The sequence below is a fragment of the Crocodylus porosus genome, unplaced genomic scaffold (genome assembly GCF_001723895.1).
Source record: "Crocodylus porosus isolate Cpor-Errol unplaced genomic scaffold, CroPor_comp1, whole genome shotgun sequence".
Lineage (NCBI taxonomy): Eukaryota > Metazoa > Chordata > Crocodylia > Crocodylidae > Crocodylus > Crocodylus porosus.
Window position 1 is genome coordinate 194,258,829 of NW_017728886.1, and position 26,331 is coordinate 194,285,159.

The 26,331-nt window shown below is 42.6% G+C and overlaps 1 protein-coding gene across 2 annotated transcripts in view; it reads right to left on the reverse strand.

Moving 5' to 3' along the window:
• GAREM1 (GRB2 associated regulator of MAPK1 subtype 1) overlaps positions 1 to 26,331 on the reverse strand; it is a 137,523-nt gene that overhangs the window by 13,003 nt on the left and 98,189 nt on the right. For both annotated transcript variants that reach the window (XM_019547528.1, XM_019547519.1), the window contains exons 3-4: positions 18,373 to 18,503; positions 5,376 to 6,557 (exon numbers count right to left, since the gene is read on the reverse strand). In XM_019547528.1, the coding sequence (XP_019403073.1) occupies positions 5,376 to 6,557; positions 18,373 to 18,503 (1,313 nt within the window). The remainder of the gene's footprint in view (positions 1 to 5,375; positions 6,558 to 18,372; positions 18,504 to 26,331) is intronic.

The following is a 26,331-nucleotide window of genomic DNA, read 5'->3' on the forward strand; positions in this document are numbered from 1 at the left end:
CATTTTATTCACATGAACAGTCCCACTAGAAAAAATTGCTCAGAATTAAGTTGCTATGCATCTGCAACAACTCCCACCCACTTTAAGGGGCCAGGCCCTTCACAAACTGCATCCAAGCATCTCTAAGATGCAACTGGAAAGGAAAATTCTCATTTTAGGGGAAAGTACACTTAAAACTGTATTCTTAATTTTAAATGCACTGCAGAACTGACAACTTAGCAGCACTGCAACGTGCAATTAGCAATTAAAGTGATTTAATTTATTTAAAAAAGAAAAATGTGGAACCTTTTTGCAATCTGCTTTAGTGCTTTCAAAATGCAATAACCCATTTAGTATTTACGTGAAATTGAAAATTAGGGACTGGGATATTTCAGCACATTTCTTCCTTAATTCAGAACAAGTTAAAATTACAGTAAATGCCCAGCAGCACAAAACACTGAAATAAATCCGACTCCAAGGGCTCTTATTTGCTCTCTTTAAAAAATAAAATCTATTTTACTTATGTTTGCTGTTGAATTCAGGCATAAAACTCTTCAACCATTTTAGTGCTGTGCCCCAAGGATGCCTAGAGACTTAATTTTTTTCCAAGTCGGACTCAGCAAAGTTAATATGGCATGTACCATGTACCCACAGGGTTAGGACCATTCAACAGAACTTATTATATACACAGGATGGTCAAGGGGTTAAGACATTTTTTACTTAAAAGAGTAAGACACTGGCACAATGAGCAGCATTTATGATGCATCACCTTCACTAAACTAGCTCACAGAGAGGTTTCTCCGTCAGTTGGTCCACACATTGGGCAGACTCAGATTTTAAGAAAACCAGTATAAGATCAGTATGAACTGAAGGTATGTCTGCATGGCATAATGCACAATGCTCCACACAGATTGCCACACCCAGTTGTGCTATACTGATCCCTGAGCTGAGCTATCTACCTGTGCCTTGCAGGCAATGGTTCAAATGTTATGAAATAGAGCTGAGCCAATGGGGAATTTTGTCCTTATCAGGTTTGGCTCAAGCCAGCGATAAATCCTCATGTTTCATAAATAGAGTTTGGGATGGACAAGGAAGGGAAAGAGTGTATGTCAAGGTCTATGGGAACCAAGATACAGGGAACTATCTCCTTAGTTACTCTTTCATTATTAAATGGGTTCTCTTTTAGTTGGTTACACTAGAACTATCCAAACGATCCAGTCCCTATGCTTGTTTTGCTGAGATTAGACAAAAAATGTTTGTTTCTTCAGCCCTTGAAGAGCCCTGGAAAATCCCATTCTTCATCAATTTTGGTTTCTTTAGCTTGAAAGGGTCTTATGCTGTAGACCCGTGGTTTTCAAGCTTCTTAAAGTCACTGAACCCTTCCACATCACTTCTGTGGCTGCAGAACCACTACCTACATCCCACGAGCTGATGCGCAGCCAAGCAACCCAGCCCAGTGGCAATGGTGGCACACCGCCTACAGGCCTGCTCTGCCATTACTTCCAGTCTCTTTGGGGGGGCTATAGAGGACCCCCAGCATGCTGTGGAACAGTTTGAAAACTATTGCTGTAAATCACTTTGGGTGCCTGCTCACAAGCCATAATTACAGCATGGGGGAGCAGTCTCAATTAATTAAGTCTGCTGGAGTGTGGTAATTACTGGGATCTAGCCAGCCCCTGTGTCTCATGTATCACTGTCTCCGCACTTCAAATTGCAACAGGACACTTTAACTAGGCTCATTCAACGAGTTTTAGACAAAGTGCCTCTGCTGCCATTCTGGGGATGCTTATACACAAGATGCTCCAGGCACTTTAATTAAAAGTAGCTCTTGGATGCCTTTTCCAGACATCAAGATATGAATTGTCCTAATGTACTCTGGCTTCTGCCAAAGCCCTAGTCCTGCAGTGGGTTACATTCACACTGGGGGAACCTCATACAAAGCAGGTATATTCACAAATGCAACTGCAAGACCATGGTCTAAACCCATGCCAATTCATGTGGCTTAATTTTTTCAGAACTGCCCAAGTTATTCAGGGTATTTTGAAAAAAAATGTTTCTATGACAAAATGCATCCTACCATCCCTGTTCCAAAGACGGAAAACAAATGCTTCTACCTAAGGTACCTCCATTTAAAAACAACCCCCCACCCCCAAAAAAAAATAATTAAAAAATCCACATTTCAAGATTTGCTGCTTATACGAATTTCAATCGTCCAGTATATAATGGACATGCTTAAAAAAAAAACATTATTCAGGCTTAATTTTCTTAAGCCTGAAAGGACTTCCTATTTTATGGGCCTTGCTTTAATAGGTGCTTATCAGATGAAAATACTATAGAATCTATTGATCTGAACAAAAATATTCAAGCTTCTAAAATCATTAAATGCCTTTTCCTCGCAAATCAACATTTTTCCTTTATGTGCATTTTAAATTTTGACATGCAGAAACAGAAGCAGCAGCCAAGTTCTAGAGACATACTATGGAATATTATTTTAGAGAGTAATTACAAAACCTTGTTTGTTACCAGGTACTGAACTCCATCCACTTACACTATAAATATTCCGCGCAGAAACTGAATAAATATCTTTTCAACCCTAGCTCACTGATGAAGTCAGGTAGGTTGCCAATATTCATCCTAAAGCTGTTCCACTAAGCCACAAAACAGATTTGAGTGCTCTGCTTGCACTTTCTCCAGTATTGTCATTGAACCCACTTTTGATAATGTAACACTTGCATATGCCAATCAGAGCTGGGGCATTGGATTTTTTGGTGATGTGTTTGTTTTTAAAGGTGGTACTTAAGACCATGCATGACTATAACTGATGTCTAAACCTATCAAAGGAGGTTGAGGGAGCCCTTAAGACCCAGGTCATCAGTAAGCCTCACCTCCCTGCAGCCTTAAGGTTTCAGTGTAACATTAGGAAGGGGATAATTCCTACAGAGTTTACAGTAGGAAACACACAGGATATGGTCTGAATATGGAAAAAGGCTCTTATTGAGGCTTAGGAGTCAATAATCCTGCAGGTCTCCTAATCAAAATGCAAGCTGTTTCTAATAAATAGCCTGCCCTGCCTAAAAAAAAAAAAAAATATGAAACCAGTTTGAGCTGGGACACCAGTCTCTTCCTGTTCACCCCTGGCTCCCTCCGAACCAATCTGTTATTGCACACTTGGGAATTAATCGTCCAGCCGTTTTAGAAGCATGACTAATAAACAAGTTAGGAAAACATATCTAAAAGATTAAGTCTTTTTGACCTGTCTTTCCCACTTTTAAGCAACCTGGTGACTCCAAACTCCCATGGAGACCCCACGGATGGTGCTGACAAGCGCAGACACCTGCTCGGCATGGCACACTGCAGCCCAGAACTCCTGAGTTCAAGAAATCCACCAGCCTCAGCCTCTGAAGCTTCGATTACAGGCACAAGTCACTGTTCCTGGCATTTTTCTTGAGCTCATCTGGGTCTCTAATTACCGGCAAGGTTGCAACACAACATGCCTCAGATGCACTCCAACACTTTATCAGTGCTCCCATTTTGAAGCTTTTATACGCCTACATACGCACATAAATCAATGTTTTGCCCCCTCCCAAATCAAGCTAGAATAAGCACACTGAAAATGTAAACACTACAGCAAAACAACCCTTGGACGGAGTTTTATCCTTCTAAAATGAAACGGGGAGAAGGGCTGTTCTGGCAGGACTCAAGGCCTATAGGTCTAAAGGTAATGCTTCTCAACCTTTTTTATACTGGGACCCATTTGTAACAGAGGCAAGTCTAACACAGTGCCCCTCACTCTCAACCCAGGGTCTCCCGCCCCCAGCCCCACAGTGTGTAGGGCAGGAGGAACACCAAGCAGCCCCTTGCAGGCTGAAACTCTGCCAGCCTGTATGGGAAAAGCCAGTTTCCCATATTTTTCTCCTTCCCTTTTTAATGTTTGTTCACAACCCTTTCATATATTCTTGTGACCCCCTTTTGTGTTGCGACTCATGGGTTGAGAAACGCTAGTCTAAGGTATTTTATTTAGACTGTAGACAAGTGGCCTGGGACATGTACTGAGTCACTGATCCAACAAAACAAAATTTAAGAATTAAAGATGCCAGCATGCAGAGATTTGCTGCAGCAAGACCATCTCAAACTACCCCTTTTGCAAGATTAATAAAGCACTCCTTTGGCCTAGAAACCTACCTGTCTGTGGTACAAAATATGAGTTTGCCATTACCAGATTTAAGATTCACTGTAATGAAATCTAAAACTGTCATGGGCAGGTGTTATTGGATCCTATATTTGGACAGAGCATGTTCTTGCAGCAAGAATGATAGGTGACTTAAAAAAAATAAAATAAAAAAAATCACTATTTGTGGTTTTGTTTATTCATTGAAGAAATGAGGAAAATGGTTCTCTCTAGTAATAAGAAGTTGTAAATACTGGGCTAACAAAGAAAAAACAGATCTTGTTTCTTTAACAACTCAGATCCTGCCATAAACTCCTTACGCGTACCTGCATTACTTTCACAAAGAATAGGGGCCACAATCAAATGGAATTCCTCTTCTTTGTCTTATTATCTACTGCTTCATTTCATCTTTTCTTTTATATCACTATATACCATGTTCTGTTTTAACTTACTGTAAACTGGTTAAACGGATGATCTTACCATACTTTTAACCATACCAACTATGATAAATTATATACATGTTATTTTATTACATATATAATATTAATATTCATTTTATTGTATTGTTCTGGAAAAAAGCTGTAAATAAACTACTCCTACTGCTTTCCCAAATTACTTGCCCAGTACTCCTCAGGTTGACTTTCATTTAGTAGAGACTTGGGACTGAACATACCATTCAGTACATTGCAATTACAGTCAAAGGCTCAAAATGAAGTAGAAAATCTCTCTGGAAGCTTTTCTTACACATGGGTACATTGTGCACAAAGTAAATTGTACACTACCAGGAACTATTAAGGGAAGATGAAACTATGAAGCTATAGGATACACACAGAAAATTTCAGAAGTACCCCCGTGCAGCAATCTCTGTGGTTAAATGAAGAATGACACTGAAGGATTCTGAATCGATTCACATCCAATGCAGTTCAGCTACAAAAAGCTTGAGCAAAATAAGCAGCAATTCAAAGCAAGGCATAATGGGAAAAGTGAAGGATCATCTATAATTTAAGAAATCTTATTTGTGGGAAGAGAACATAAGAAATAGAAAGCCGTAAGTTTAAAATACTAATTGATTTGTTTTAAATACAATCCTTTGATAACTTTCACTTGGCAGGAATTAGGTTACTTATGAGAGACCATTTTTCCCCATCCCAAGAATAAGTCTTCTCTCGTGGTGCCAAAGTGCATCTTCCCTCAAAGATAAATAAAGAGACAATTAACAGTGACTTACTGCTTCTGATTTAGGAGGCACTGGAGGTGGAGGTAGGGAAACATCTGAAGACTTTTTTGTTGCTGCTGCTAGAGTTCCAGGCATAGGAAGAGATGCATTACCACATTTTGACCGAAAAGAGCTTCTGTAATTGTCACATTTGTTCTTCTCACTTAGCGAACGAGTAAGAGGCTGATCACAAGGTTTCCCAGATCCCTGGTCCAGCCACAGTTCTTCATAAGGAAGTTCTGGTTTTGCAGGCAGACACATCGACTCTTCAGTAACTTCAGGAAAAAGATAGTCAGTGCTACTGTCCCCAGAGTCCTGATACTGAAGGGTGTCATGGGAAAAGAGGGCCCATTCATTGCACAAGTCCCTACACCCATGAAGGTTCACTTCACTATTTCCATGCAAATTGTTTCCATAAACACAAACGGAGAGCCGGTGAAAAGACTGTGTTAGTTCATCCCGGGCATAGCTCAAAGAATTTGGCACATGATTGTGCCCAGTGCACCGACTTTTTTTAGGACTCTTACAATCTTCATTCCAGTCAGTTTTCACATCTCGCACTGCACGGGAATATTCGTCTATATCAAACTGTTCCTGGCAGATGTTAAACCAATGCTGGACCAGGGTATCATGCCATAGCTCCCCTTTCACAAGACTGTCCGGGAGCACGAATTTTGGAAGAGTCAAATGCAAGGGAAAATGCACTGGAATAACTTTGTTACCACGCAGAACACAACAAACTACAACAGTCTTTGTTTGAATGTTGACGAATTTGTACCTATGGCCCTCACGGATAAAATGCAGGTCATATGGGTTTCTTGGTGTGGGGCTTGGCACAGTTACATTGACTGGTAACCTTGTTTTTTCTACTATATTGCGAATTGTGTGCTCACCCTCTTGCATCTGTAACTCCAGTGGACTGCGAGTGCTAAACCTGCCCTTACACTGGAAAGGAAGGCTTATACTTTCATTGGTCCTATGGTTCATGCAGATGAGGCATGGCATTTTACCTCTGCCTAGCTTACTGATAGAATTAAGTTTCCCGATTTTCTTGAAGATGGTGTTGAGTCGTGACTTTTCCTTAGAAGATTTTGCATACAGGATTTCTGCTTGTCCCATTAAAGTGAGCTCATCCCCAGTACTGAGTGTAATGTTGTAAACTTCTGTGTCTTCATTGCATTCACCTGAAGCCACCTGCAAATAGTAATACAGAAGTATATTTTTTATCCAGAGAAGATAACACCTCAATTCATATCAAATATAGTTAGGCTGGATTAGACAGTGAGATGGAAAATAATATTTAGGAAAACAGTATAAGCTACTTTTGTTTGAATATCTTCACAAAGCAAATACAAGTGATTTAGCATGAAAACTTAAGTTACATTTCTAGCAGGGACAACACCTTATCTCAAGCAAGATGGTAAGATAGTCATGTAGGGTGTGTGTAGATGAAACAGGGGACCTAAATTGAAGAGGTGGATTTTTAAAACACTGCTTCAATTTAGGGCAAAGTAAACCCCCATGTTGTGTACACCTGTCTTGTACCTGCCTCTCTGGCGGGGGGGGGGCAAACTGCCGGCGAGTGGAGTGGTCCCTGGGCTGCGGGTGGGGGGGGAGGCTGGTGCTTCCCTGCATGGCAGCAGCACACCCCCTCCCCCACAGGCACCCAGTTCGGGTGGTCCTGGGGGGCACCGCAGCCAGAGGGAAGGACCAGGTCCCCATGCAGCTCATGCAGACAGGCAGGCTCCCAAGGAAAAAAAAAAAAATAGAGATCAGGCTCTCTGCTTTTTGGATTTTTTTTCCCCCTCCTTTGGTGGAGCCTGTTTTCCTGGGCTGCTGCCAGGCTACCTGCACAGTCCCTGAGCCACACAGAGCATGGTGCTTTGCTCCGCAGATATAGGGCAGCAAACAACACCTTGGAGGTGTTTTAGTCTGCTGCGCCCCAAAGACATTTAAGGCGCATTACGCTGCTGAATGCACCACAGCGGCTGGAATTAACGTGCAATACACCGCCAACGCATACAAACACCAACACCACTGAAGTGGTGCAAAAGCATTTAACCTGCTTTAAAGTGTTGTGCACACGTGCCCCTTGTTTCATCTACACATGCCCCTAGAACTTACTTACCTTGCAAAAAGAATAGAAATACATGCGAGTAATTTATAGGAAAGAAACAATATTCCACCAAATTCAACAACAACAATCTGAAAATTGTAGAGTATATTTGAGCAGTGCTGTTCCTCCTGGATATTCAGCCACCCAACTCTCTTGCTTCTGCTGCTTTCTGACATTTACCTACAGTATCTTGAATACAGAAGGGGCAAAGACTATCTATTCCCACCGGGTTCCCTCTTTAGGAATCAAGAAATACCCTCTTATTGCTCCTCTCCCTTGTCAGCAGGAAGTAAATATAACCCCCGCTCAGCCCCTTCTGAAAAGGGGAGGGGAAGGATTAGATAACACCAGTATAGGCATATTGGTTAGTTCTTACTACAGAAATTGTACTTAAAAAGGGGGGAAGAAGGAAGGATGTCGAAGGCTTGAATGCTCCTAAAGTCATTCCCATAAAACCACTGAATTCACACACTAGCATCTATTTTAGATAGCCATTCCATCTCCCTTATGTCTAGCTAGTGTAACAAAACACCTTCCCTTCAATGAGGTAACAGAGCTTGCAGGATCAAAAACACCTATTCACAAAGTAAGGTGTTTTAAGCAAATACCACAAGCCTATTACAGACATCTGCACTATGTCGCAGGCTCTCAGTAGAAGGTAAACTAAGCCGGGATTTCACATTTTAAGCTATGCAAAAATAGCTTTTCCTTACCAAAAGTCCCAGTTCATGTGCACAGTAAAGTTTTAAATTCCAAATTCTGAAATCTGGCAAATAGCTGCTATATAAAAATCACGAAAACAACTTCCTAACCAATTTTTGTCATCTCTATCTGTTAAATAAGTGAGAGATGCTTTCAGTAATCACTATTTCCCTTGAAAGAAAATCTGCAATTTGTCCACGTTTGTAAAGGCGCTTGTGGGTCTTTGGGAGCAAGTATGCACAATGTGTTCAGTACAAGCATGCAGGCTACAGGTTTCAGTTTCAGTGTTTCCTGAGAGGAAGTTATTCAAGTTCTATGTTATCTAAACAACACTAGTCAGTCTAATCCAGGAAACTGCCAGGATTTTATTGTACATAATAGTCATTCACAGTTTACACTAGCGGTCAGGAAACATTTTGAACCATTGACATAAAAGTGTTCAGTCTTCTGCTGACTGAGGTGCCATAAATTCATTACAAATTTATGTTGGAAACCAATTACACAAGGATTCACGATTAAATGACTGGACACAGTTCTGAATTCAGTGAAGTTGGTAGGAGTTGAGAAGACTTTGTACCTAGATGTACCCTATAGCTTTTTTCTTCTTTTTAAACATTCACATAGGAAATGAATTCTAATTTCCACAGAATTGCATAGCCATATATATTGTTTGTTTTGAAGAGGCAAGGCATACAATGAGAAACTGAAGACTTGTAAAGATAACTATTATCTTACGGGGTTTTTTTTTAAAAGCACCAATGGGAGTAAGGAAGGCTGTTGTTATCTAGATTTGCTAAATTGCTGCTTCGATAACTTGTTGCTCCCTAGAGATCTACGAACAAATAATCCAGGATACCAGGAAATATTTCACCTATCTCATGAGACTAAGGTAATTAACCCCTCTGGCTTCTCCATGAAGAAATACTGTAACGGATCTGATGAAGTGAATACTTATTTTTAGTGATGCCAGATTTAGGTCTTAGAGAAAAAAAAAAAAAGTAGAGTTTAAAATGACCAGCAGTGAATAGATTATTAAATTGGGCAGGTCCATTTCTTTAAAAGAAAATTAATTTTTTAAACTCAGACACTTATCAGCTACCGTTCCACAGCTTTACTGCATACATGCACATGGCTGATCTAGTATTTAAAACTGAATTGGACTAAGAACATACAATTGTTAAAGTGGTAGGAAAAATAAATTATGCCAGGGCTCAAGCCTGGCACTGGCTGAGTAAAATATTAGTATACAAGCTTCATTCTGAATGTAAAATACAGGAGGGATTAATTGTAGTTCAAGACTATCATAAAATAAATCAATCACTCACATGTTTTAGCTAAAGAAAGTGAATCAAATGTTGAAATCATACTTGAAACCAGGTCCTACTTCATTTATCAGTCATCAAATGCACTCAAGAACCTCATCTACCTTGCTCAAGCCCCTGAAAAACTGTTAATAGAAAAGGCAGGTGGGTCCTCTTCCTCAATGCTGCTCTTTTGTGACTTAGTTGTAAGTTTAATATGTCAGCAGGGTAGAATAGTAGATGCGTTAGTGGATTTTCAGGGACTCGAGCAGGGTGAAATAGGATCTGGCCTTTAGAGTCTGTCCACAGAGCAACTCATTAAGGTGAAATTAAAAGCTGCTGGCAGGTTTCAGTAGGCTGAGTGCAACTCCACCACTGGAGTTTGGGTTCTCAAGTCTCTGCTTCTCCTATGCCTACCCTTAATTTGTTTGATTTGTTTAAAAATGCATCAATTTATTTACATATATTCTACAGTAAGGAACATGGAAACGTGTTCTGGGATGCACACATCTATTGTTAGTTAAACTGGCCACATCTACACGAGACACTTCTATGCAATGGTTACTGTGCATTTATTTAGCACCTGTATAAACACTAAGCAAGTACTATATGAATGCACAGTAGTAACCTGCTAGTGCCAAACGCTATTTTTGTGATGCTACTGTGCAGTACTGACACTTCACTGTTTTTGCCACGCAACACTACTGCACAATAGTATCAGGCTACTGGACAGCAGGTGTCTCATGTAGATGTGCCCACTGACTAACAAAACCCATGTCCTACTTGGTATATCATTTACTATTGCATTAAAACTAAATTAGTATGAAAAAACCCACAATTTAGAATCCAGAAGTAGACTTACCTTTCAGGTTAAAATTCTTAACTAGAGGTGGCAAAATTACCTGGACTCTGTCCTTGTAGCAACGTAAAAAAAAAATTACACAACCTTATTCACAAGTATGTTGTATAATCTGTGATCATGGAACTATAATACCTCATCTTTAATCCTATAGGGTACCTGTACACAAGCAGGGAGGCTGCTCTGATGCACTGTACTTATAGCGCATCAGAGCAGACTTGATTAATTGAGTCTGCTGGAACATGGTAATTATCACACTCCAGCAGCCTCCTGCATCTTGTGTACCAGCATGCTTAAAAATGGCAGCAGGAGCACTTGAACTAAAGATCATTGAATGACCACCACTATTTTAATGCATGGGGACGCTGATATACAAGATGCTGCAGCACTTTAATTAGAGCAGCTCTCAGAGCTGCTGTAATTCAAAAGTGCCACCTCCCACCTCTGGGGTACATGGAAAAGTGTCCATAGTGCCTGTGGCCTCTTTATGTCCTTCTTTATCATCACATACACATAGTATAATTTTCTGTGCATCACTGGATCCAGCTAGCTTCTTTCAATATAAAATAGCATCACATGAAGATCATAACAGGAGCAGATTGCACAAGACAAGCCAGGCTCTTATGACGACACCACAGAACACTTAAAAGATACAAAACAAGTTATAAAAGCCAGAATATGTTATATTCCACATGTGAAGAGTAACCTAGTGTCTGTATGGGGACAGTATCATGTACTCTAAGCTATCTTACTCTCTCTCACTATCATGTCCTCTAAGGTCTGACACTTGTTAAATACATTTCACGATTCTGCTGAAAATTGTAATAATTCAGAGAATGCACAAACAAAACACTCAAAGCTGCAATATCATTATCATATTTACTTGATACTAAGACAACCCTCCTCCCCATTTAACATAACAACTTTAAACTCTTCCAGTTAACTTGTTAAAACCTTATCTTGCACTAACATATAACTAGTCTTCAGCCATCTTCAGTTATTATTCAGGTATTTCCCTCATAAAACTGGAAGTTTCTTTGAGTTACTATACTGTTAACTCTGGCAGCATCCTCAAGTAACCCTTTCCCCAAGAAATTTTTGCTTTCATTAATATTTTCCTTCCCCTTATTCCTTACTTTCTGTTAGTAACACTGATTATCACACTGTCTCTCTACTTTTACTATCCAACTCAACCCCACATATGCTTATCATTATGCTCCAGAATATCCAGTCCTACCATATAAGAGGCACTATATTTCGGAGCTATTTGTAAGTCACTAATAGCTTAAACACTTATCAGTTCTATAAGTGAGGTTCCACCCATCTCGTCACCCAGCAGAAGGAACATATTCCATGCATAATTAGTTGCCCCCTGCCCTCTCTCAGCCAGTTATCAAGCCACGTCAACAGTACAATATTGATGCCAGAGTCTTTACTTCACTTGCTAGCTTCCTACAGATATTTTATCAAATGCATTGCAAAACAGTCATGAATTACATCACTAATCTTTTAAGCTGTCTCCTGAAATTCGAAGGTAATTTAGACTACAGTGACATTTACTGCAGAAGACAGACTTCTAGTAAATAATGTTCATCTATTTTTTTAAATCTGGGGAAGATTAAACATAATGTTTTCCATAACTTAATATAATAGACTCTGTCAACAGCGGACACAGTATGTTTTCGTCCATTCTGACTGTTGTAATCAGTTAATTTGATGTAGTGTCCAATCATTTGGGTATGCATAAACTTCTATAAAATACTTGAGTTGCTTTATATTAGTTTTTCACATTTGTTGCATCTTTCTACAGGGCAATTACTGCTGAGCTCGCAGTAAAGGCCAGTCAGTTTCCACTGTTAACAACTGCATATTTTCCCATGCTTCTGGGCTTTGCTGGTTGCTCTGCTCCCTTTCTGCTACACGGGTCAGGGTGTTTTTAAGCCTTCCTCAGAGGCGCCAGGTGCTGGCTGCAGCCAAGGCTGGAGAATTGACTGGGGTGTGCCAATGCTCCTGCTGGGACCAAATCCAGAAGTTCCTGGCTAGATGGTCTTGCCCCTCTGCTCAGGGTCAAACCAATCACCATACGGAATCAGGAAGGAACTTTATCCCATGGTCAGACTGGTATACACTGGGCATGCCTACATGTGCATTTAGATGTGCCTAAATTTAATGTGCATTAAGGCTATTTAGGCCCACGTCTACATGTGCAAGTATTAAAGTGCATTAAAGCTGTGCGCGTGGACTGACATAGGACTAAAGTTAATCCCAAGTCAGTCCATACTTTTGCAGGTATCAAATTTAGGTGCAAATAGCCTAAAATTGCCCTTTTTAAGGCATGCTAAGGGTGCACATGTGTAGACACACACCCCCTTAATACGGGTTAAAGTGCCTTAAATCAGCATATATAGACATGCTCACTGTGAAGGTTTTTGCCTCCTTCTGTAGCAAGGGGTGTGGCCCTTTCCTGGGGATCTCCTGAGCACATATTATGACCTTTTATAGAAGCCGGACATTGGCTGACATGGTTCCCTTGCTTTACTTGTAGCAGGTTAGGGTGCTGTGTCTTGTGTCATGTCTGGGTGGATGGTAGTTTTACAAAGAATTTAGATTATGAGTTTTAAACAATGGTTTCAATAGGGATGATCCTGCCACAGGCAGGGGGTTGGACTAGATGACCTCTGGAGGTCCCGTCTAGCTCTACTTCTCTATGATTTCTAGAGGGGGAAAAAAACTTTTAAAGTATGAAAACAAGATCACAGTGTCAAGACAAACTTCTGTGAACTGATACTAATCTACAAACCAAAACACATTTCTATAGGCTGTAAAAGAAACTGACAAATTAAGATTTGTTTGGGTATTTTTCCAGACTTAATTTGTTTTATATTTATAAAAGGCATGCACACTCTCTAACACAGGGGTGAGCAAAATGCGGCCTGTGGGCCGGATGCAGCCTGCCAGGCCATCTTATCTGACCCATGGGCCCCCCCCAAATTTAGAAAATTAATATTAATCTGCCCCTGGCTACTTGTCACGTAGCCCTTGATGGCTTGCCAAAACTCAGTAAGCGGCCCTCCACCCGAAATAATTGCCCCTGCTCTAACATTTGATCAGAACACTAAATAGTCAATTCTCTCTCTCTCTCTCTCACACACACACACACACACACACACACACTTCTCAACTATCATTGTTAAAGTCTTTGCTTCAACACATTAAGTATGGAGAGGAAAAATTAAGGAAATTAACAACAGAGTTGAAGCGGAAGCTTGAAAACAAAACCACAGCATGGAAGACAGACAGGTAGAAAGCACAAGGAATTAAACCCAGGAGGCAAGCTGTGTGCTGGTTGTGTGATGGAAAGTTTACTTTTTGTTGCGACAGAAGGAAAAAAAGGCACAAGGTGGAAGACAAAACCCACCCCCCAAAAAACCCCAAAAAGCAGAAGAGGGCAAAAAAAAATAGATGAAAAGTAAATGTCAAGATGACCATTATGAGATCAGAATCTTATTATGTCATATTTTACATGACAGTCTTCACAGGCAAGGTCAGATCACAGACTACTGCACCAAGCAGCACAGTTTCAGCAGTAGCAAAAGAAACCGGTTAAGGACTATGTAGCAAAGTTGTACTTATACTAGTCCATGGTGCTGCGTGGAATGCACCTGAGGGTGCTGAGGGAGTTGGCTGATGAGACTGCAGAGACACTGGTCATCATCTTTGAAAACTCACTGCAAATCAGGAGAAGTCATGGATGACTGGAAAAGGGCAAACACAGTACCTATATTTAGGAAAGGGAAAAGGGAGGATCCAAGGAACTACAGACTGGTGAGCCTCACTTCAGTCCCTGGAAAAAACATGAGGCAGATTCTCAAGGAATCCATCTCAAAACACTTGGAGGATAAGGTGATAAGGCACAGTCACCATGGATTCACCAAGGGCAAGCTGTGCCTGACCAACCTGATTGCCTTCTATGATGAGCTGACTGGCTTTTTGGATGTGAAGACACCAGTGGATGCAATGTACCTTGACTTTAGCAAGGTTTTTGACATACTCTCCCACAATATTCTCTCTGGCAAGCTAAGGAAATACAGGCTGGATGAATGATTGTAAGGTGAATGGAAAACTGGCTGAAGCCTAGGGCTCACAGGGTAGCAATCAATGGCTTGATGCCTAGTTGGCTGCTGGTATCAAGTGGAGGGCCCCAGGGGTTGGATTTGTTCAATGTCTTCATCAGTGACCTGAAAGATGACAGAGTGCACCCTCAGCAAGTTTGCAGATGATACCAAGCTTGGGGGGGGAGGTAGTAGATATGCTGGAGGGTAGGGCTAGGATTCAGGGAGACCTAAACAAATCAGAAGATTAGGCCAAAAGAAATCTTATGAGGTTCAACAAGGACAAGTGGAAAGTTCTATACTTAGGATAGAACAATCCCATGCTTTATAGGAATGGCAATGGTGCATGGTAAATCTTGGGTTGGTTTTTAAATGCCAAAAGGTGATCTCCTGCTTAAAAAAGGCTGGAGACCACTGAGCTAAACCGTTCTCAGTGGTGGCAGGTGACAGAACAAGGAGCAACAGTCTCAAGTTTCAACAAGGGAAGTTTAGTTTAGGTATTAGGAAGAATTTTCTTACTAGGAAAGTAGTAAAACGCTGGAACAGGTTACTGAGAGACATGGTGGAATCTCCATCCTTGGAGGTTTTTAACACCCAGCTACACAAAGCTTTGGCTTGGATGGTCTAGCTGGGGATGGTGCCAATATGAGCAGGGGCTGGACTAGATACCTCACGAGTTCCCTTCGAGCCCTAAATTTTCTATGATTTCTATGACATTGCACTTCAAACGATGCTACTTGAAAGAATAAAACTGGAGTAAAATTGGTGCTCGTGGGAATGTAAATATCTGGATCAGGTGTATGTGATAAATGAGCATATTAACTGGGTAGAAGCTTTATTTTTTTAAATGCATCATTGTGGCAGAAGATTTTCCTGACCTGCCTTTAAAAGTGGGTACAGAATTCAGTTTTTTTTACACACTCCTTCTTATCAAGTTTGGGGTTTTTTTGGCTTGGGTTTTTTTTGTTATTTTTGGTTACGAAGTTCCCTCTGCAGATCTGTCTACTGCACAGCTATTAGCAGCTATTTTCCCATGCCAATCACCTCTCCTATGCAGATGGAATCTAATCAAGACCCTTCTGTCATTAAGCAAGATGGGAAAGGGAAAAACATTTACTTCCAGACTGAAGAAGCCTGATGCAGATCTTAAGTACTTCACAAAGGCCTCTGGGCAAATTCTGCATAGTCTAAAGCAGGCTTGGGTAAGAAACATGATGCTTTCTCCTTCCTTCTTCCATTTATAAAATGTGTTTAGTACATTACCTATTCTGCATAATTTTTAAAGATCTCATTTAGGAATAATCTAGTAATTCATATATTTTAATCCCTTCTCTCTTTGCTCAAGTCAATTTTAGATTAACTTCTACATATAACATTTGTCCTGTAGCAGATGTACTGTCTGATCAAAATAAATGGTTTAAAATCAAGCATATCAAAGATACAGCCTACTGAGCTGCTTATGAGTACCTTGACTAGACCCGCATTTCTGTTTACTGAATATGGGAAGTATTATTGAAGACATCCCTATTCAATTTACACAGAAACAAATTTATATTTAAGCTGTAGTACTATACTCTCACTGTAAAAATCACAGGAGTGCATTTTGCTGGTATTTTACCTTTTTGCATTGGTCAACTGAGTAATGCTAACAATGTTAACTCTAAGCAGAGTTAAATTAAACAGCATCCTTGAAACAAAACTATTCTGCAACTTCCTATTGCATTCATTTATGAAACCCCTTATTTATAATCATGTAAATGGCCATGAGCTTTCCCAGAAGTTGTATTTATTGCATCATTACATCAGTTAATCCACATTCACTTAGACTTGCACAACATCCTTGAACAACCCTGCCTCATACGTATAAATTATGGCTAGGCCAGAGGTGGACAAAATATGGCCCGCAGGCTGGATCCAACCCACCAGTTGATTGCATCTAGCCTGTGGCTGTACCCATAGCGCTCTGCATTAGACCAAGCCCTGCACACTTCCACCCAGGACAGCCCACACCAGCACCCACCCCTTGCCTGCTGATGGCACCGCCCTGGCCAGCACACACAGCTTCCTGGCAGGGCTGTTCCCACTGCTGCTGCAGCCGCCTCGGTATTGCTCATCTCTCCCCACCTCCAGTGGCTCCTCCTCCTCCTGCCCTGGATGTGCTGCTGCAGGCAGCAGGTAGTGCAGGGAAACAGCAGCAGCCATGGGGATGTGTGCTGGGCACCACATACTCAGCCAGGTAGGGGGGAAGCTGCAGCCATGTGGCTCCTGCCCCAGTGTGTGGGGCTCCAGTTCCTGGCCACCTTCCACCTACTCTACCTCAGGGTTAACATTGTTAGCCAGTGGCTGATCATCCTGCCTGGTGGGAAGAATGGATGGAAGGCAGCGGGGAGCTAGAGCTCTGTATGCCAGGGCTGGAGCTGCCTGGCTGGGCATGTGGTGCCTGGCACGCATCCCAACACCTGCCACCACTTTCCCACACTACCTGCTGCCTCAAGTGGTGCAGCAGCAGGAGGAACTGCTGAAGGCAGGGGAGCTAAGCAGTACTTGGATGCTGCACCAGCAGTGGGAGCAGCCCCATTGGAAAGCTGTGCATGCTGGCTGGTGTGAGGGCCATTGGTGGGCACAGGGAGGGCGAGTGGTGCAGGCTGCAGGTTCCATATGGAGCACTGCTGGAACAGCTACAGGCGGGATGGAGGGGGTGGTGGATAGACTTCACCTGCACCGCACTGCCTCTGCAAGCTGTTGCTGCACATGCTTCCTGCCCCACCACCCTCCCTCACTCCTAGCCAACTCCCAGGACATAGCATATGTGCAGCCCCCATATACTCCTCCCCCAAAATATACAAGAGTAAGACATTCTTTTGAACTATTACACAACTGCCTCTATACACACACTACTAAAAAACCATAAAAGCAGGACAAAAATTAATTTTTTGAAATAAAATTATAATGTTATAGTAGAGGTTTGTTTTTACTATACGATTTGTGTGGGGGTTTTTAAAATCCATCTGTTATTTGTTAAAATGAGCTCTTCTGAAAGATTGCATGTGTGGCCCTCGACAGCTCACCAAAATTCATTAAGTTGCACACCAGCCAAAGTGACTGCCCACCCCTGGGCTTGACCCTGGTCCCATGCTCCTGTAGTGCAAGGAGGGTGAAGAGTTAACCAGAGAATCTTCTGAGGAGGGGAATTCACTGCACAATAATCAGCTTGCTCCCACCCTAGGACACGGAAGTTGATCAACAAGCTTTAGTTGGGGTTCCAGCTAGCACAAAATAGGGAAGCTTCACAGCCACTCTGATCTGTACTGAAAGCTCCTCTGGCTTGCACTCTATCCCATGGGATACACAGGTAAGAATTCATGTAAGCAGATTCAGGCAGCCACTACTCTATTGAATGCCAGTCTCTGTATATGGCTATAAAGGCCTTTTTGCATTCCCATGCAATTCACTTATCTCCTTTGTAGACAGCAATTGGTCTTTTTCTTGTTTTGCTTTATTCACTGGATTATTGCACTGTGGTAGCCTGCCATCTGATCAAAGACCTCTGCGCGGTCTGGAAATTAGACTTTCTGGACAGCGAGTGGAGCAGCTGCTGCCTAGCAGGAGGTAAAAACAGGCTGCTTTGGGGTGCAACAAAAACACTTTGTCTAAAATCTGGCAACAATATCTATCCATTTTAATGCAATGATCAGAGGTGTTTTCCTAAATGGCTATGGGGAAAACAGCTCTTGGAGACCACAGAGATTTAATGCTACAAAAAGAGACACCAACGATCCTTGTTTCAGAATGCAAGACTTAGACTCATCTGTCCCAAGAAATCATTCTTCCCACGTAACGCAGCTGCGCATTTGCCATTTATATAAAGGTTGCAACACTTAATCATTTAGATGGGGATAAATATTTATTCAGGGGCTACCTTAACGTTGAATGTTATTTCCTCCATGACGTAAACTCGTTCAGGAAATGCTTTAGCCACCTCCTCCACACTGTTAAAATACTGCACTGGCTCCTTAATATCTCGGTCTTGTTCCAGCAGCTTAAACTGCCCTGAAAACAGATGATAAACAGAAGAGTTGTAAGATATTTACATTGGACAGCTGTCACTGTGGCAACTGCTGGCGCCTTTTTTCCTGCTATCATGCTTGGTCAATTTCTTCCAGTTATTAACAGCCAAACAATAACAAGAGAGATTGCAAAAAGAGTCTTCGTGAACCTGCAAAATAAAAGTGCCCAAGTTTCACTAAACCAGAATTAAAAGGAATGTGTGGGAGTTGAAGTCAAGTTAAAAAGAAGCCTTTCATCCAACGCTCTTTTAAAAAAAAAAGTGGCGAGTAACTACTAGTGTCTGAACACGTGTACACTGAAGTAGCTTCTGCGTAGACAGCATTTTCTGGCCTTTACGTGTCATGTTAAAAAGGCTCCCCTCAAAATGTGCGGCAGACCCCAAGAATAGTGTTCAATTAAAAAAAAATTATTAGATGGCTACAAAAAAATAAAAACCGAAGCTCTTCTCCTTGCACCTACTTTGGTAACAGTAGTACAGTGGTTTACTTTACACATGACATTTTCCAATCAGAAATGAGGTTTTTAAATTACTTTTAAGAGTCCACTCCGTTTCATCTGGTGGAATAGCAGCATTTTTCTTATATACACAAACAGTTGAAGATGGCCCACTTAAAAAATGAAAAAGTATTTAGTGGTGGAAAGAAGAACACCCTCCCATTACTCCACAAAACGGCAAACATTCGGCTAGTTTTCTAAAGTGGTATTAAAGACAAGTTTTTGCCCAAGCCCCAACTATGAGACATCTGTGACTCTGGAAAGAATGCAAACACTGGCCTGGATAGCCAGGCTTTTAATACACTACTTTCCTTTTGTGCAGTATGAATGCACAGTTTCAGAGTAAATGTTTGCTATGAAGAAAGTAACTAAAGACGACTAAAAATGAAAAACTAACTAAAGCTGAAGCCGAAGTTACAACTACTGCCAGTATTTTAGTTCAAACATACTTAAATCATTACAGAGATCTTCCCATCTTTGAAAAAAATACTGAGAATACTAACCTAGGGTATGTTCCCAACAAAACACAGCAAAATGTGTTTTAAGCACTACTCAAAAGACTCGAATAAAACTGGTTAACTTAAATTTTAAATATTTAACAAAAAAGGACACCTATTCAAGATTCCAACCCACAAGTAACAATAGAGCTAGATCTCAGCATCATTAAAACAATCAATCAGATGGAAACTTAAACAGTCTCATACAAGAACTCCTTCCTATGTTTTCACCATTCAGGAAGCATACTATCTGCCTCCAGCACCCTATCAAGACAAAGATCATTTAAACTGTGTTTTGAAGATCCTCAGCTTGGACCATTTCAGGTTAGAACTAAGTTGCAGATCAATGGAAACCTGTCAACCATGTTCCCCACTGCCCCATTTTCTAGCAAATGGAGAACAGCCCTAGTGCTCCATCAGTCTGCAACACCTCACTACCAAGCAGGATTTGTTTGTTTTTGTTGTTGTTGGTTTTTTTTAAAAAAAGGTCAGAACAACAGTATTTAAGGATACTCAGGTGGATTCTTGAGACAGGAAAGCCTGTCTTTCCGGTCTGGGTTTCACGGTAATTTTAAAGTATTATAGACAATGATGAGAATACAGCCTATAATTAGGGTTGCCTGACGTGTCCCATAAGATCTTGTTTTCAGTTGCTAGTAAAGCTTTGCCACACGTTAATCATTTCAGCCAGAATTTCCAAACAAGGTATATGCCTTCACCCATCGTTTGGGGAAGTTTCAGCCAGAATGTATCCAGATGCCTCAGAAAAAAAAAGAGGCTTGACAAAATAAATGATTTGGCCTCCTTTAAAAAAATTCTGGAAACCTATTCTTTAAGGAGTGTTAGCTCCCTATGGCTCCAGACTTGAGTAAAACCTTGAAATTTGGCAAGAATATGGCCTCTATCTTAAGACTGGGCATTTGGCTGTTATCATGAATGTCCACCATTGATGGCAACATACAACCCTTTACAAATTGAAGTTTGTGCATGCTCAGTAGATACTTGTAAGAGTTTTAGAAGCAAATTCTTCAAAGATGTCCATACCCAGTCTGTTTCAGCTGGGGCCTCTGTGGCTAAGTACAGACAGTCAAAAAGCCAGAGGCTGACTCAGTTCAAACTTTGCAGGTTAGTCTGAGCTGCACAGATTGAACCAATAAGCAAGTGAACAGACATTCACTTCCGATTTCGGAAATGCAGCCATACTTGCAGTGGCCCAGGCCAGAAGTTGGGGGGCACTGGTTAGAGCACACCTCCTTGCCACTGGAGTACTGCATCCAGTTTTGGGCCCTACAATTCAAAAAGGATGTAGAGAAGCTTGAGAGAGTCCAGAGAAGAGCCACACGCATGATCAGAGGTCAGGAAAACAGACCTTACAACAACAGGCTGAGAGCCATGGGGCTCTTTAGCCTGGAAAAGCACAGGCTCAGGGGTGATCTGATGGCCACCTATAAGTTTATCAGGGGAGACCATCAGTATCTGGGGGAAAGTTTGTTCACCAAAGCACCCCAAGGGATGATGAGGTTGAACAGTTATAAACCACTGCAAGACCGTGTCAGGCTGGACATAAGGAAGAATTTCTTTATTCTCTGAGCCCCCAAGGTCTGGAATAGCCTGCCATCAGAGGTGGTTCAAGCACCTACAATGAAAACCTTCAAGAAAAAAAAAAAAACTGGATGCTTATCTTGCTGGGATCCTATGAGCCCAGCTGACTTCCTGCCTTCGGGCAAGGGGCTGGACTCAATGATCTTCCGAGGTTCCTTCCAGCCCTAATGCCTATGAATCCAGCTGGGATCTACCTGGCAGGGACAAAGCAGCCCCTGCCTGGCTCTTCCTCTGCTCCCCACTCAAGCAGAGGGGTCGGGGGCATAACCAGACACCAGCCAGGCAGACTCTGACTGGGGTCCCCGGGGGGGGGGGAGGAGGAGGAGGGAACAGGGGTTTTAAACCCCCTCCCTCCCTCCCTCTAGCTCAACATGCCAGCCTGGCGGGTGTCAGGCTATGCCCCCCCACCTCTGAGTGGGGGAGCAAGGGATAAGCCAGGCAGATGCTGCTTTGCTCTTGCCAGGCAAATCCCAGCTGTGTTTCCATGTGAGCAGGGGCAGGTGGGGTTTTAACCCACTACTCCTCACCTCTGCCTCAGCTGCTGGTGTCTGGCCATGCCCCTCACCCATCTGCTCAAGCACAGAGCAGGGAAAAAGACTAAGGGGCTGCTTTGCCCTTGTTAGGGGTTTAGAGCCACACTTCCCACCCCCACCCCCTTGTCAGCCAGCTGGAACAGTGATAGTGCTCCAGCAAGGGAGCAAAGGGGTGGGGCCACCACTGCTCCACTGGAGCAGAGAGCCCAGCCCAGGTCTGCAAAGCATCCTGGGATGCTAGAGGATTGTGAGTTAACTTCAACCAGGAAGGGGTCTGGGACAGAAGTTCCATAAACCGGTTTGACTTAAATCTGTTAAGTCTGATAGTACATCCAACCAGGTTCATCTTAAACCGGTTTCAGCCATTTTGTAAGTGGTTTAAGTGGACTAAACTTGCGTTCTGTTACAGGTTTAAACCTGTTTCTGATCATTTAAACTGGTTTAATGTGCAACTTCTGCCTTTACCCAGTGGGGGACAATCGAAGCTCCAACTGTGGCATACCAGGTCAGGCCTAGTCGAGAGCAGGGAGACTGTTTATGTGTGATGACACACCCTGTAGAATTCCTCCTTTGTTGTTTAGGTTAGAAAGCATCTAATAAATGATGTAGGGAACTTCAGGAAAAGAAAGGATGGCCTCATGGTCTAGACCATTGGTCTCCAAACTTTTTTGATCATGCACCCCATCAGTAAAAAATTTTTGAGCATGCACCCCCGTCAGTAAAAAATTTTTGAGCATGCAGCCCCAATATATATATATTTATATAAATAGAAATAGAAGTTCTAATATTTTCTTCCTGCACCCCAATGAATCATCTTGCGCACCCCTTGGGGTACGTGCACTCCACTTCAGAGACCATTGGTCTAGACAGCTGAAGGTGACTTTGGAGAACTAGATTTTCTGTCTGCTTCTAACTTGCTGGGCAAGTCACTTAAACTTTTCACAGGTCTCACTACTTGCAGATTCCTGATTTTCTGGGGATCTTCCTTGAGACCAGAGAGGCTAATTTTTACACCTGCTGAGCACTCACAGTTGCAACTGAACTCCAAGGAAGGTGCACTGGCATATAAAATGCAGCTAGAATGTTAAATACTTTGGAAAAAAGTCAGGTTATAGTTGCCTTAAATTATATATCCAAAAAAGCAGTGGGCACCTGTAGCCTTAATTTTCGTCTCTGGTCACATGGAGTGCCTGAACATACACTCAGGGGTAGGGGTAGGAGATGTTTTAATTAGAGTGGCTCCCAGAGAACTGCTCTAATTAAAACATAGCTGTGTCATGTGTATTAAGCCCCTGAGCATTTAAAAACGGCCTCAGGATGCTTTCACTAAAGCTCATTCAACAAGCTTTAATTAAAGTACCCCAGCAGTCATTTTTAAACCTGCAGAGCCTTATACCTGTGACATTATAGAGATGCTAGAGAATTTTAACTAGAACATGTTGGAGCATGTGTATAGGCACCCACAGAGAACAAGCAAAAAAGAAGCTTGCTTTCACAGCCTCTACACAGACACTCCCACAAGGGGGAGGTGGGGAAGTTGCCGGGGCAGAGAGGGGAGGAAGTGTCTAATCCTGCCAGCGTTATTCTTATTTTTAAAGGGTGACCACCTAACATAAAATGCCTACACAGTGTTGGGAAGAAAGAAGCCTCTTAGAGCACTTTTGGGGGATTTTTTTTGTTTCCATTTTCAAGTAGATTATGCATTTTACATAAGGTTGGTGCTGGTTAAAAAGCAAGGTAGATCTACAACTTTACGAACTAACTAAATAAGATGCATATAGGGAGCCTAAGTTTTCATGAACCCAAGTTCACTTCATCAGATGCTGTGAAAGGACATGTAGAAAGCAGGAGTAGGAGAGAGAACTTAGAAAGCAAAAGATGGGGAGGGGGCAAGAACAGAGAGAATGGGAAGAAAGGGGTAGCACTAGGAGAGAAAAAAAAACAAACCAGCAGTAAACCCACAGGAACAGAGGGGTTACAAAAGCTAGTCCACATAATGGGAAAATAATCCATAGTCCCCGTTTAAACCATACGTAACACAGTCCAGTTTATTGTACTTCCCAGGGGAGGCCATAAAACAGGATAGAGAGTCAGGCTCACTCTTGCTTGCCCTTAAGTTGCACTTGGTCAGGCTGGGCTGCTCAGCAGGCAGGAGAGGTATAGAGTGCCTTCACCAAGCTGGCAGTTAGGGCATTTTCCTGGAAACTGGAAGTCTAGGCTCAAATGTGCTACAGGTGAGGGCAGCCTAGGATTCTAGTTTCCTATATATGGGGCAAATACTTTAAACTCCTTGGGCAAAAATTGGATTCCTCTGCCCACTCCCCAAACATCCCACCTGGTCAGGACTGTAGGATGCATAAAGTTAGCTAGAGTTTACCATAAAATTTAATGGAGGAAATGAGATCCCCAAAGTTTTCAGCTGCTTCTCAGCGCTTGCATTTATTTTTTAATTTAATTAATTATTTCTTTTGTAATGTAAGATGTTGAAAGGCGAAGTTCTGGCTCAAGCAAGGTGGGATTTATCTGTATCTTAATTACTGGTCTGCATCAGCTCTTAGGAATTGGCTGGATTAAGTGGAGAGATCATAAATCACTATCAAATTGAGGGACAACAATATTTATTACTGCTGGGAAGTCAGTGGGAGGAAATGAGTTCCATGCAGGGAAGGCTGGCAGCATTGGGCCTTAAAGTGCCTCTCCTTTGGGGAGCTTTTTAATAGTACACATCCTATGATTTCCTCTAGACAGCCATTTGAAATTCAAATTCCTCTTAGGCTGTCAAGCAAAAAAGAAGTGGCAGGTTCCAGACAGCTATGCTGAAATGCAGCAGTTAAAATTACATGAACACAAAACTCTACCCAGGGGTGGGCAATTATTTGGGCTGGATGTTCGCTTATGGAGGTTTCGTCAGCTGCTGTGGGATGGGGAGGAGCATGCTGACTTAACACAGTGGGCAAGGGGGTAATTGATCCTAGCCAGCCCTGGGCCCATGTGCAGGTGGGTGCATGTGTATCCCTTGAACGTGGCGGTGCACCCCCTGCAAAAAGGCACCGTTGGCAGCGCCTGCAGGCAGCGCCTGCCAGGGGCATCTGCAGGCAGCCAGCAATCCCTGCTGGCCACCACCGCCACCTGCAGGTAGTCACTGATCCCTGGTCAGTGCTCACCACCTTCCTGCTGCCGACAGTGCCAGCAGCATCTGCAGGAACTCCCTGCTCACTGCCGCTGTGGTCCCACAGTTGCCAGTGCAGCCGTGTCCTCCCAGCCACCAGAGGCATGCATTGTTCATGCCTGGGCCAGTCCACACTGCACCCAAGCAGGCAGGCAAGGTTTCCATGGAGACCAGCCCAGGACTCCCGTGGGCAGGGTGTGGTCAGCCAGGTGGATGGGATGGGGCCACAGGCAGGTGGGGAGCAGCATCTGGGAGTGAGATTGGTGGGCAGACCTGGAATTAGAAGGTGGTAATAGCCTGGGGCCCACAGCAGAGCCACAATTCATTCCCTGTACTTTCTTGCCCATGGAATCAGTACTTGTTGCAAGAGTGTCTGGGGACTGGACTGAGATTCTGCTCTGGGCCCTACCCCTGGGCCCTGGCCCCACACTGTCACTACCTTGTGATCCCAGGCCCTGCCCATCCTGTTTCCAGATGCCACTCCCCACCCACCCAAGGACCCTACCCCATCTACCCAGCCAAGCACACCCTGCCCACAGGGGTCCCAAGAAAACCTCCATGGAGACACCACTCGCCTGTCCACTCTGCCTGGTGCCCCCCAGCAATGGGTGTGGGGTGGATAAGCCAAAGCCAGGCAGTGGGGCCAGGTCCAGCGATGGTGGTGATGCTAGCAGTGGCAGCTAAATACAGTGAGATGCCATCATGGGAGCTGCTGGAAAGCCGAGTTTGGCCACCATACCACCCCCACCCCATTTCCAGGGCAATGGGACCAGCCATGCATGCCACGGTCCAGGCTGCCCCCTGCACCTGGACTAGGCAAGGTCAAGTGACCCAGATCCAGTCCACAGGCCATATTTTTCCCCACCTTTGGTCTAACCTTTATTGGGTGAAGCAAATAGGACTACCCTTATGATCTGGTAAATCAGGCCACTTTACAAAATGAAAGGATGCCTAAACTAAATCTCAGTAAATCTTGTGCTAATTGTAATGAGCTATTTGCTTTCAGAAGAGACATGTATGGTCTCATACAACTCAATGTTTCATATTAGCACAAACCAACATTAAAAGCTAACAAGGTTTTTCTTAGTAAGACATTGCATTTGTGATACATTGCGTATTTCACATACAGCATGGTCTTTCAGAGAAGAAAAAGACATAGGCAGTATATATTCTTAGGATATAATTCTGTGTGAATGTGCTTGCAACAGAAACAAATACATACATCATCAGAGAGATAAGCATGGAACTATAAAACAATGGAAAAAGTCTTTCTTTGGAAAGCGCCTAATGTGTAGGCATTAAGATAACAAATCAGTGGACCTCTGACTAAGATAGAGTGATAATGGATATAAAAAAAAATAACCTTTCCCACTTAAAGTTATGAAATCCACTGTCTTGCAGAAGGATTATTCTATATAAAATTGTAACGTTTCTTGTACAATTCTGAAAGAAAACCCAAAACATGACATGAGGGTGCAATGAGTCTATTGATTTTTTTTTTTTTTTTTTAAATC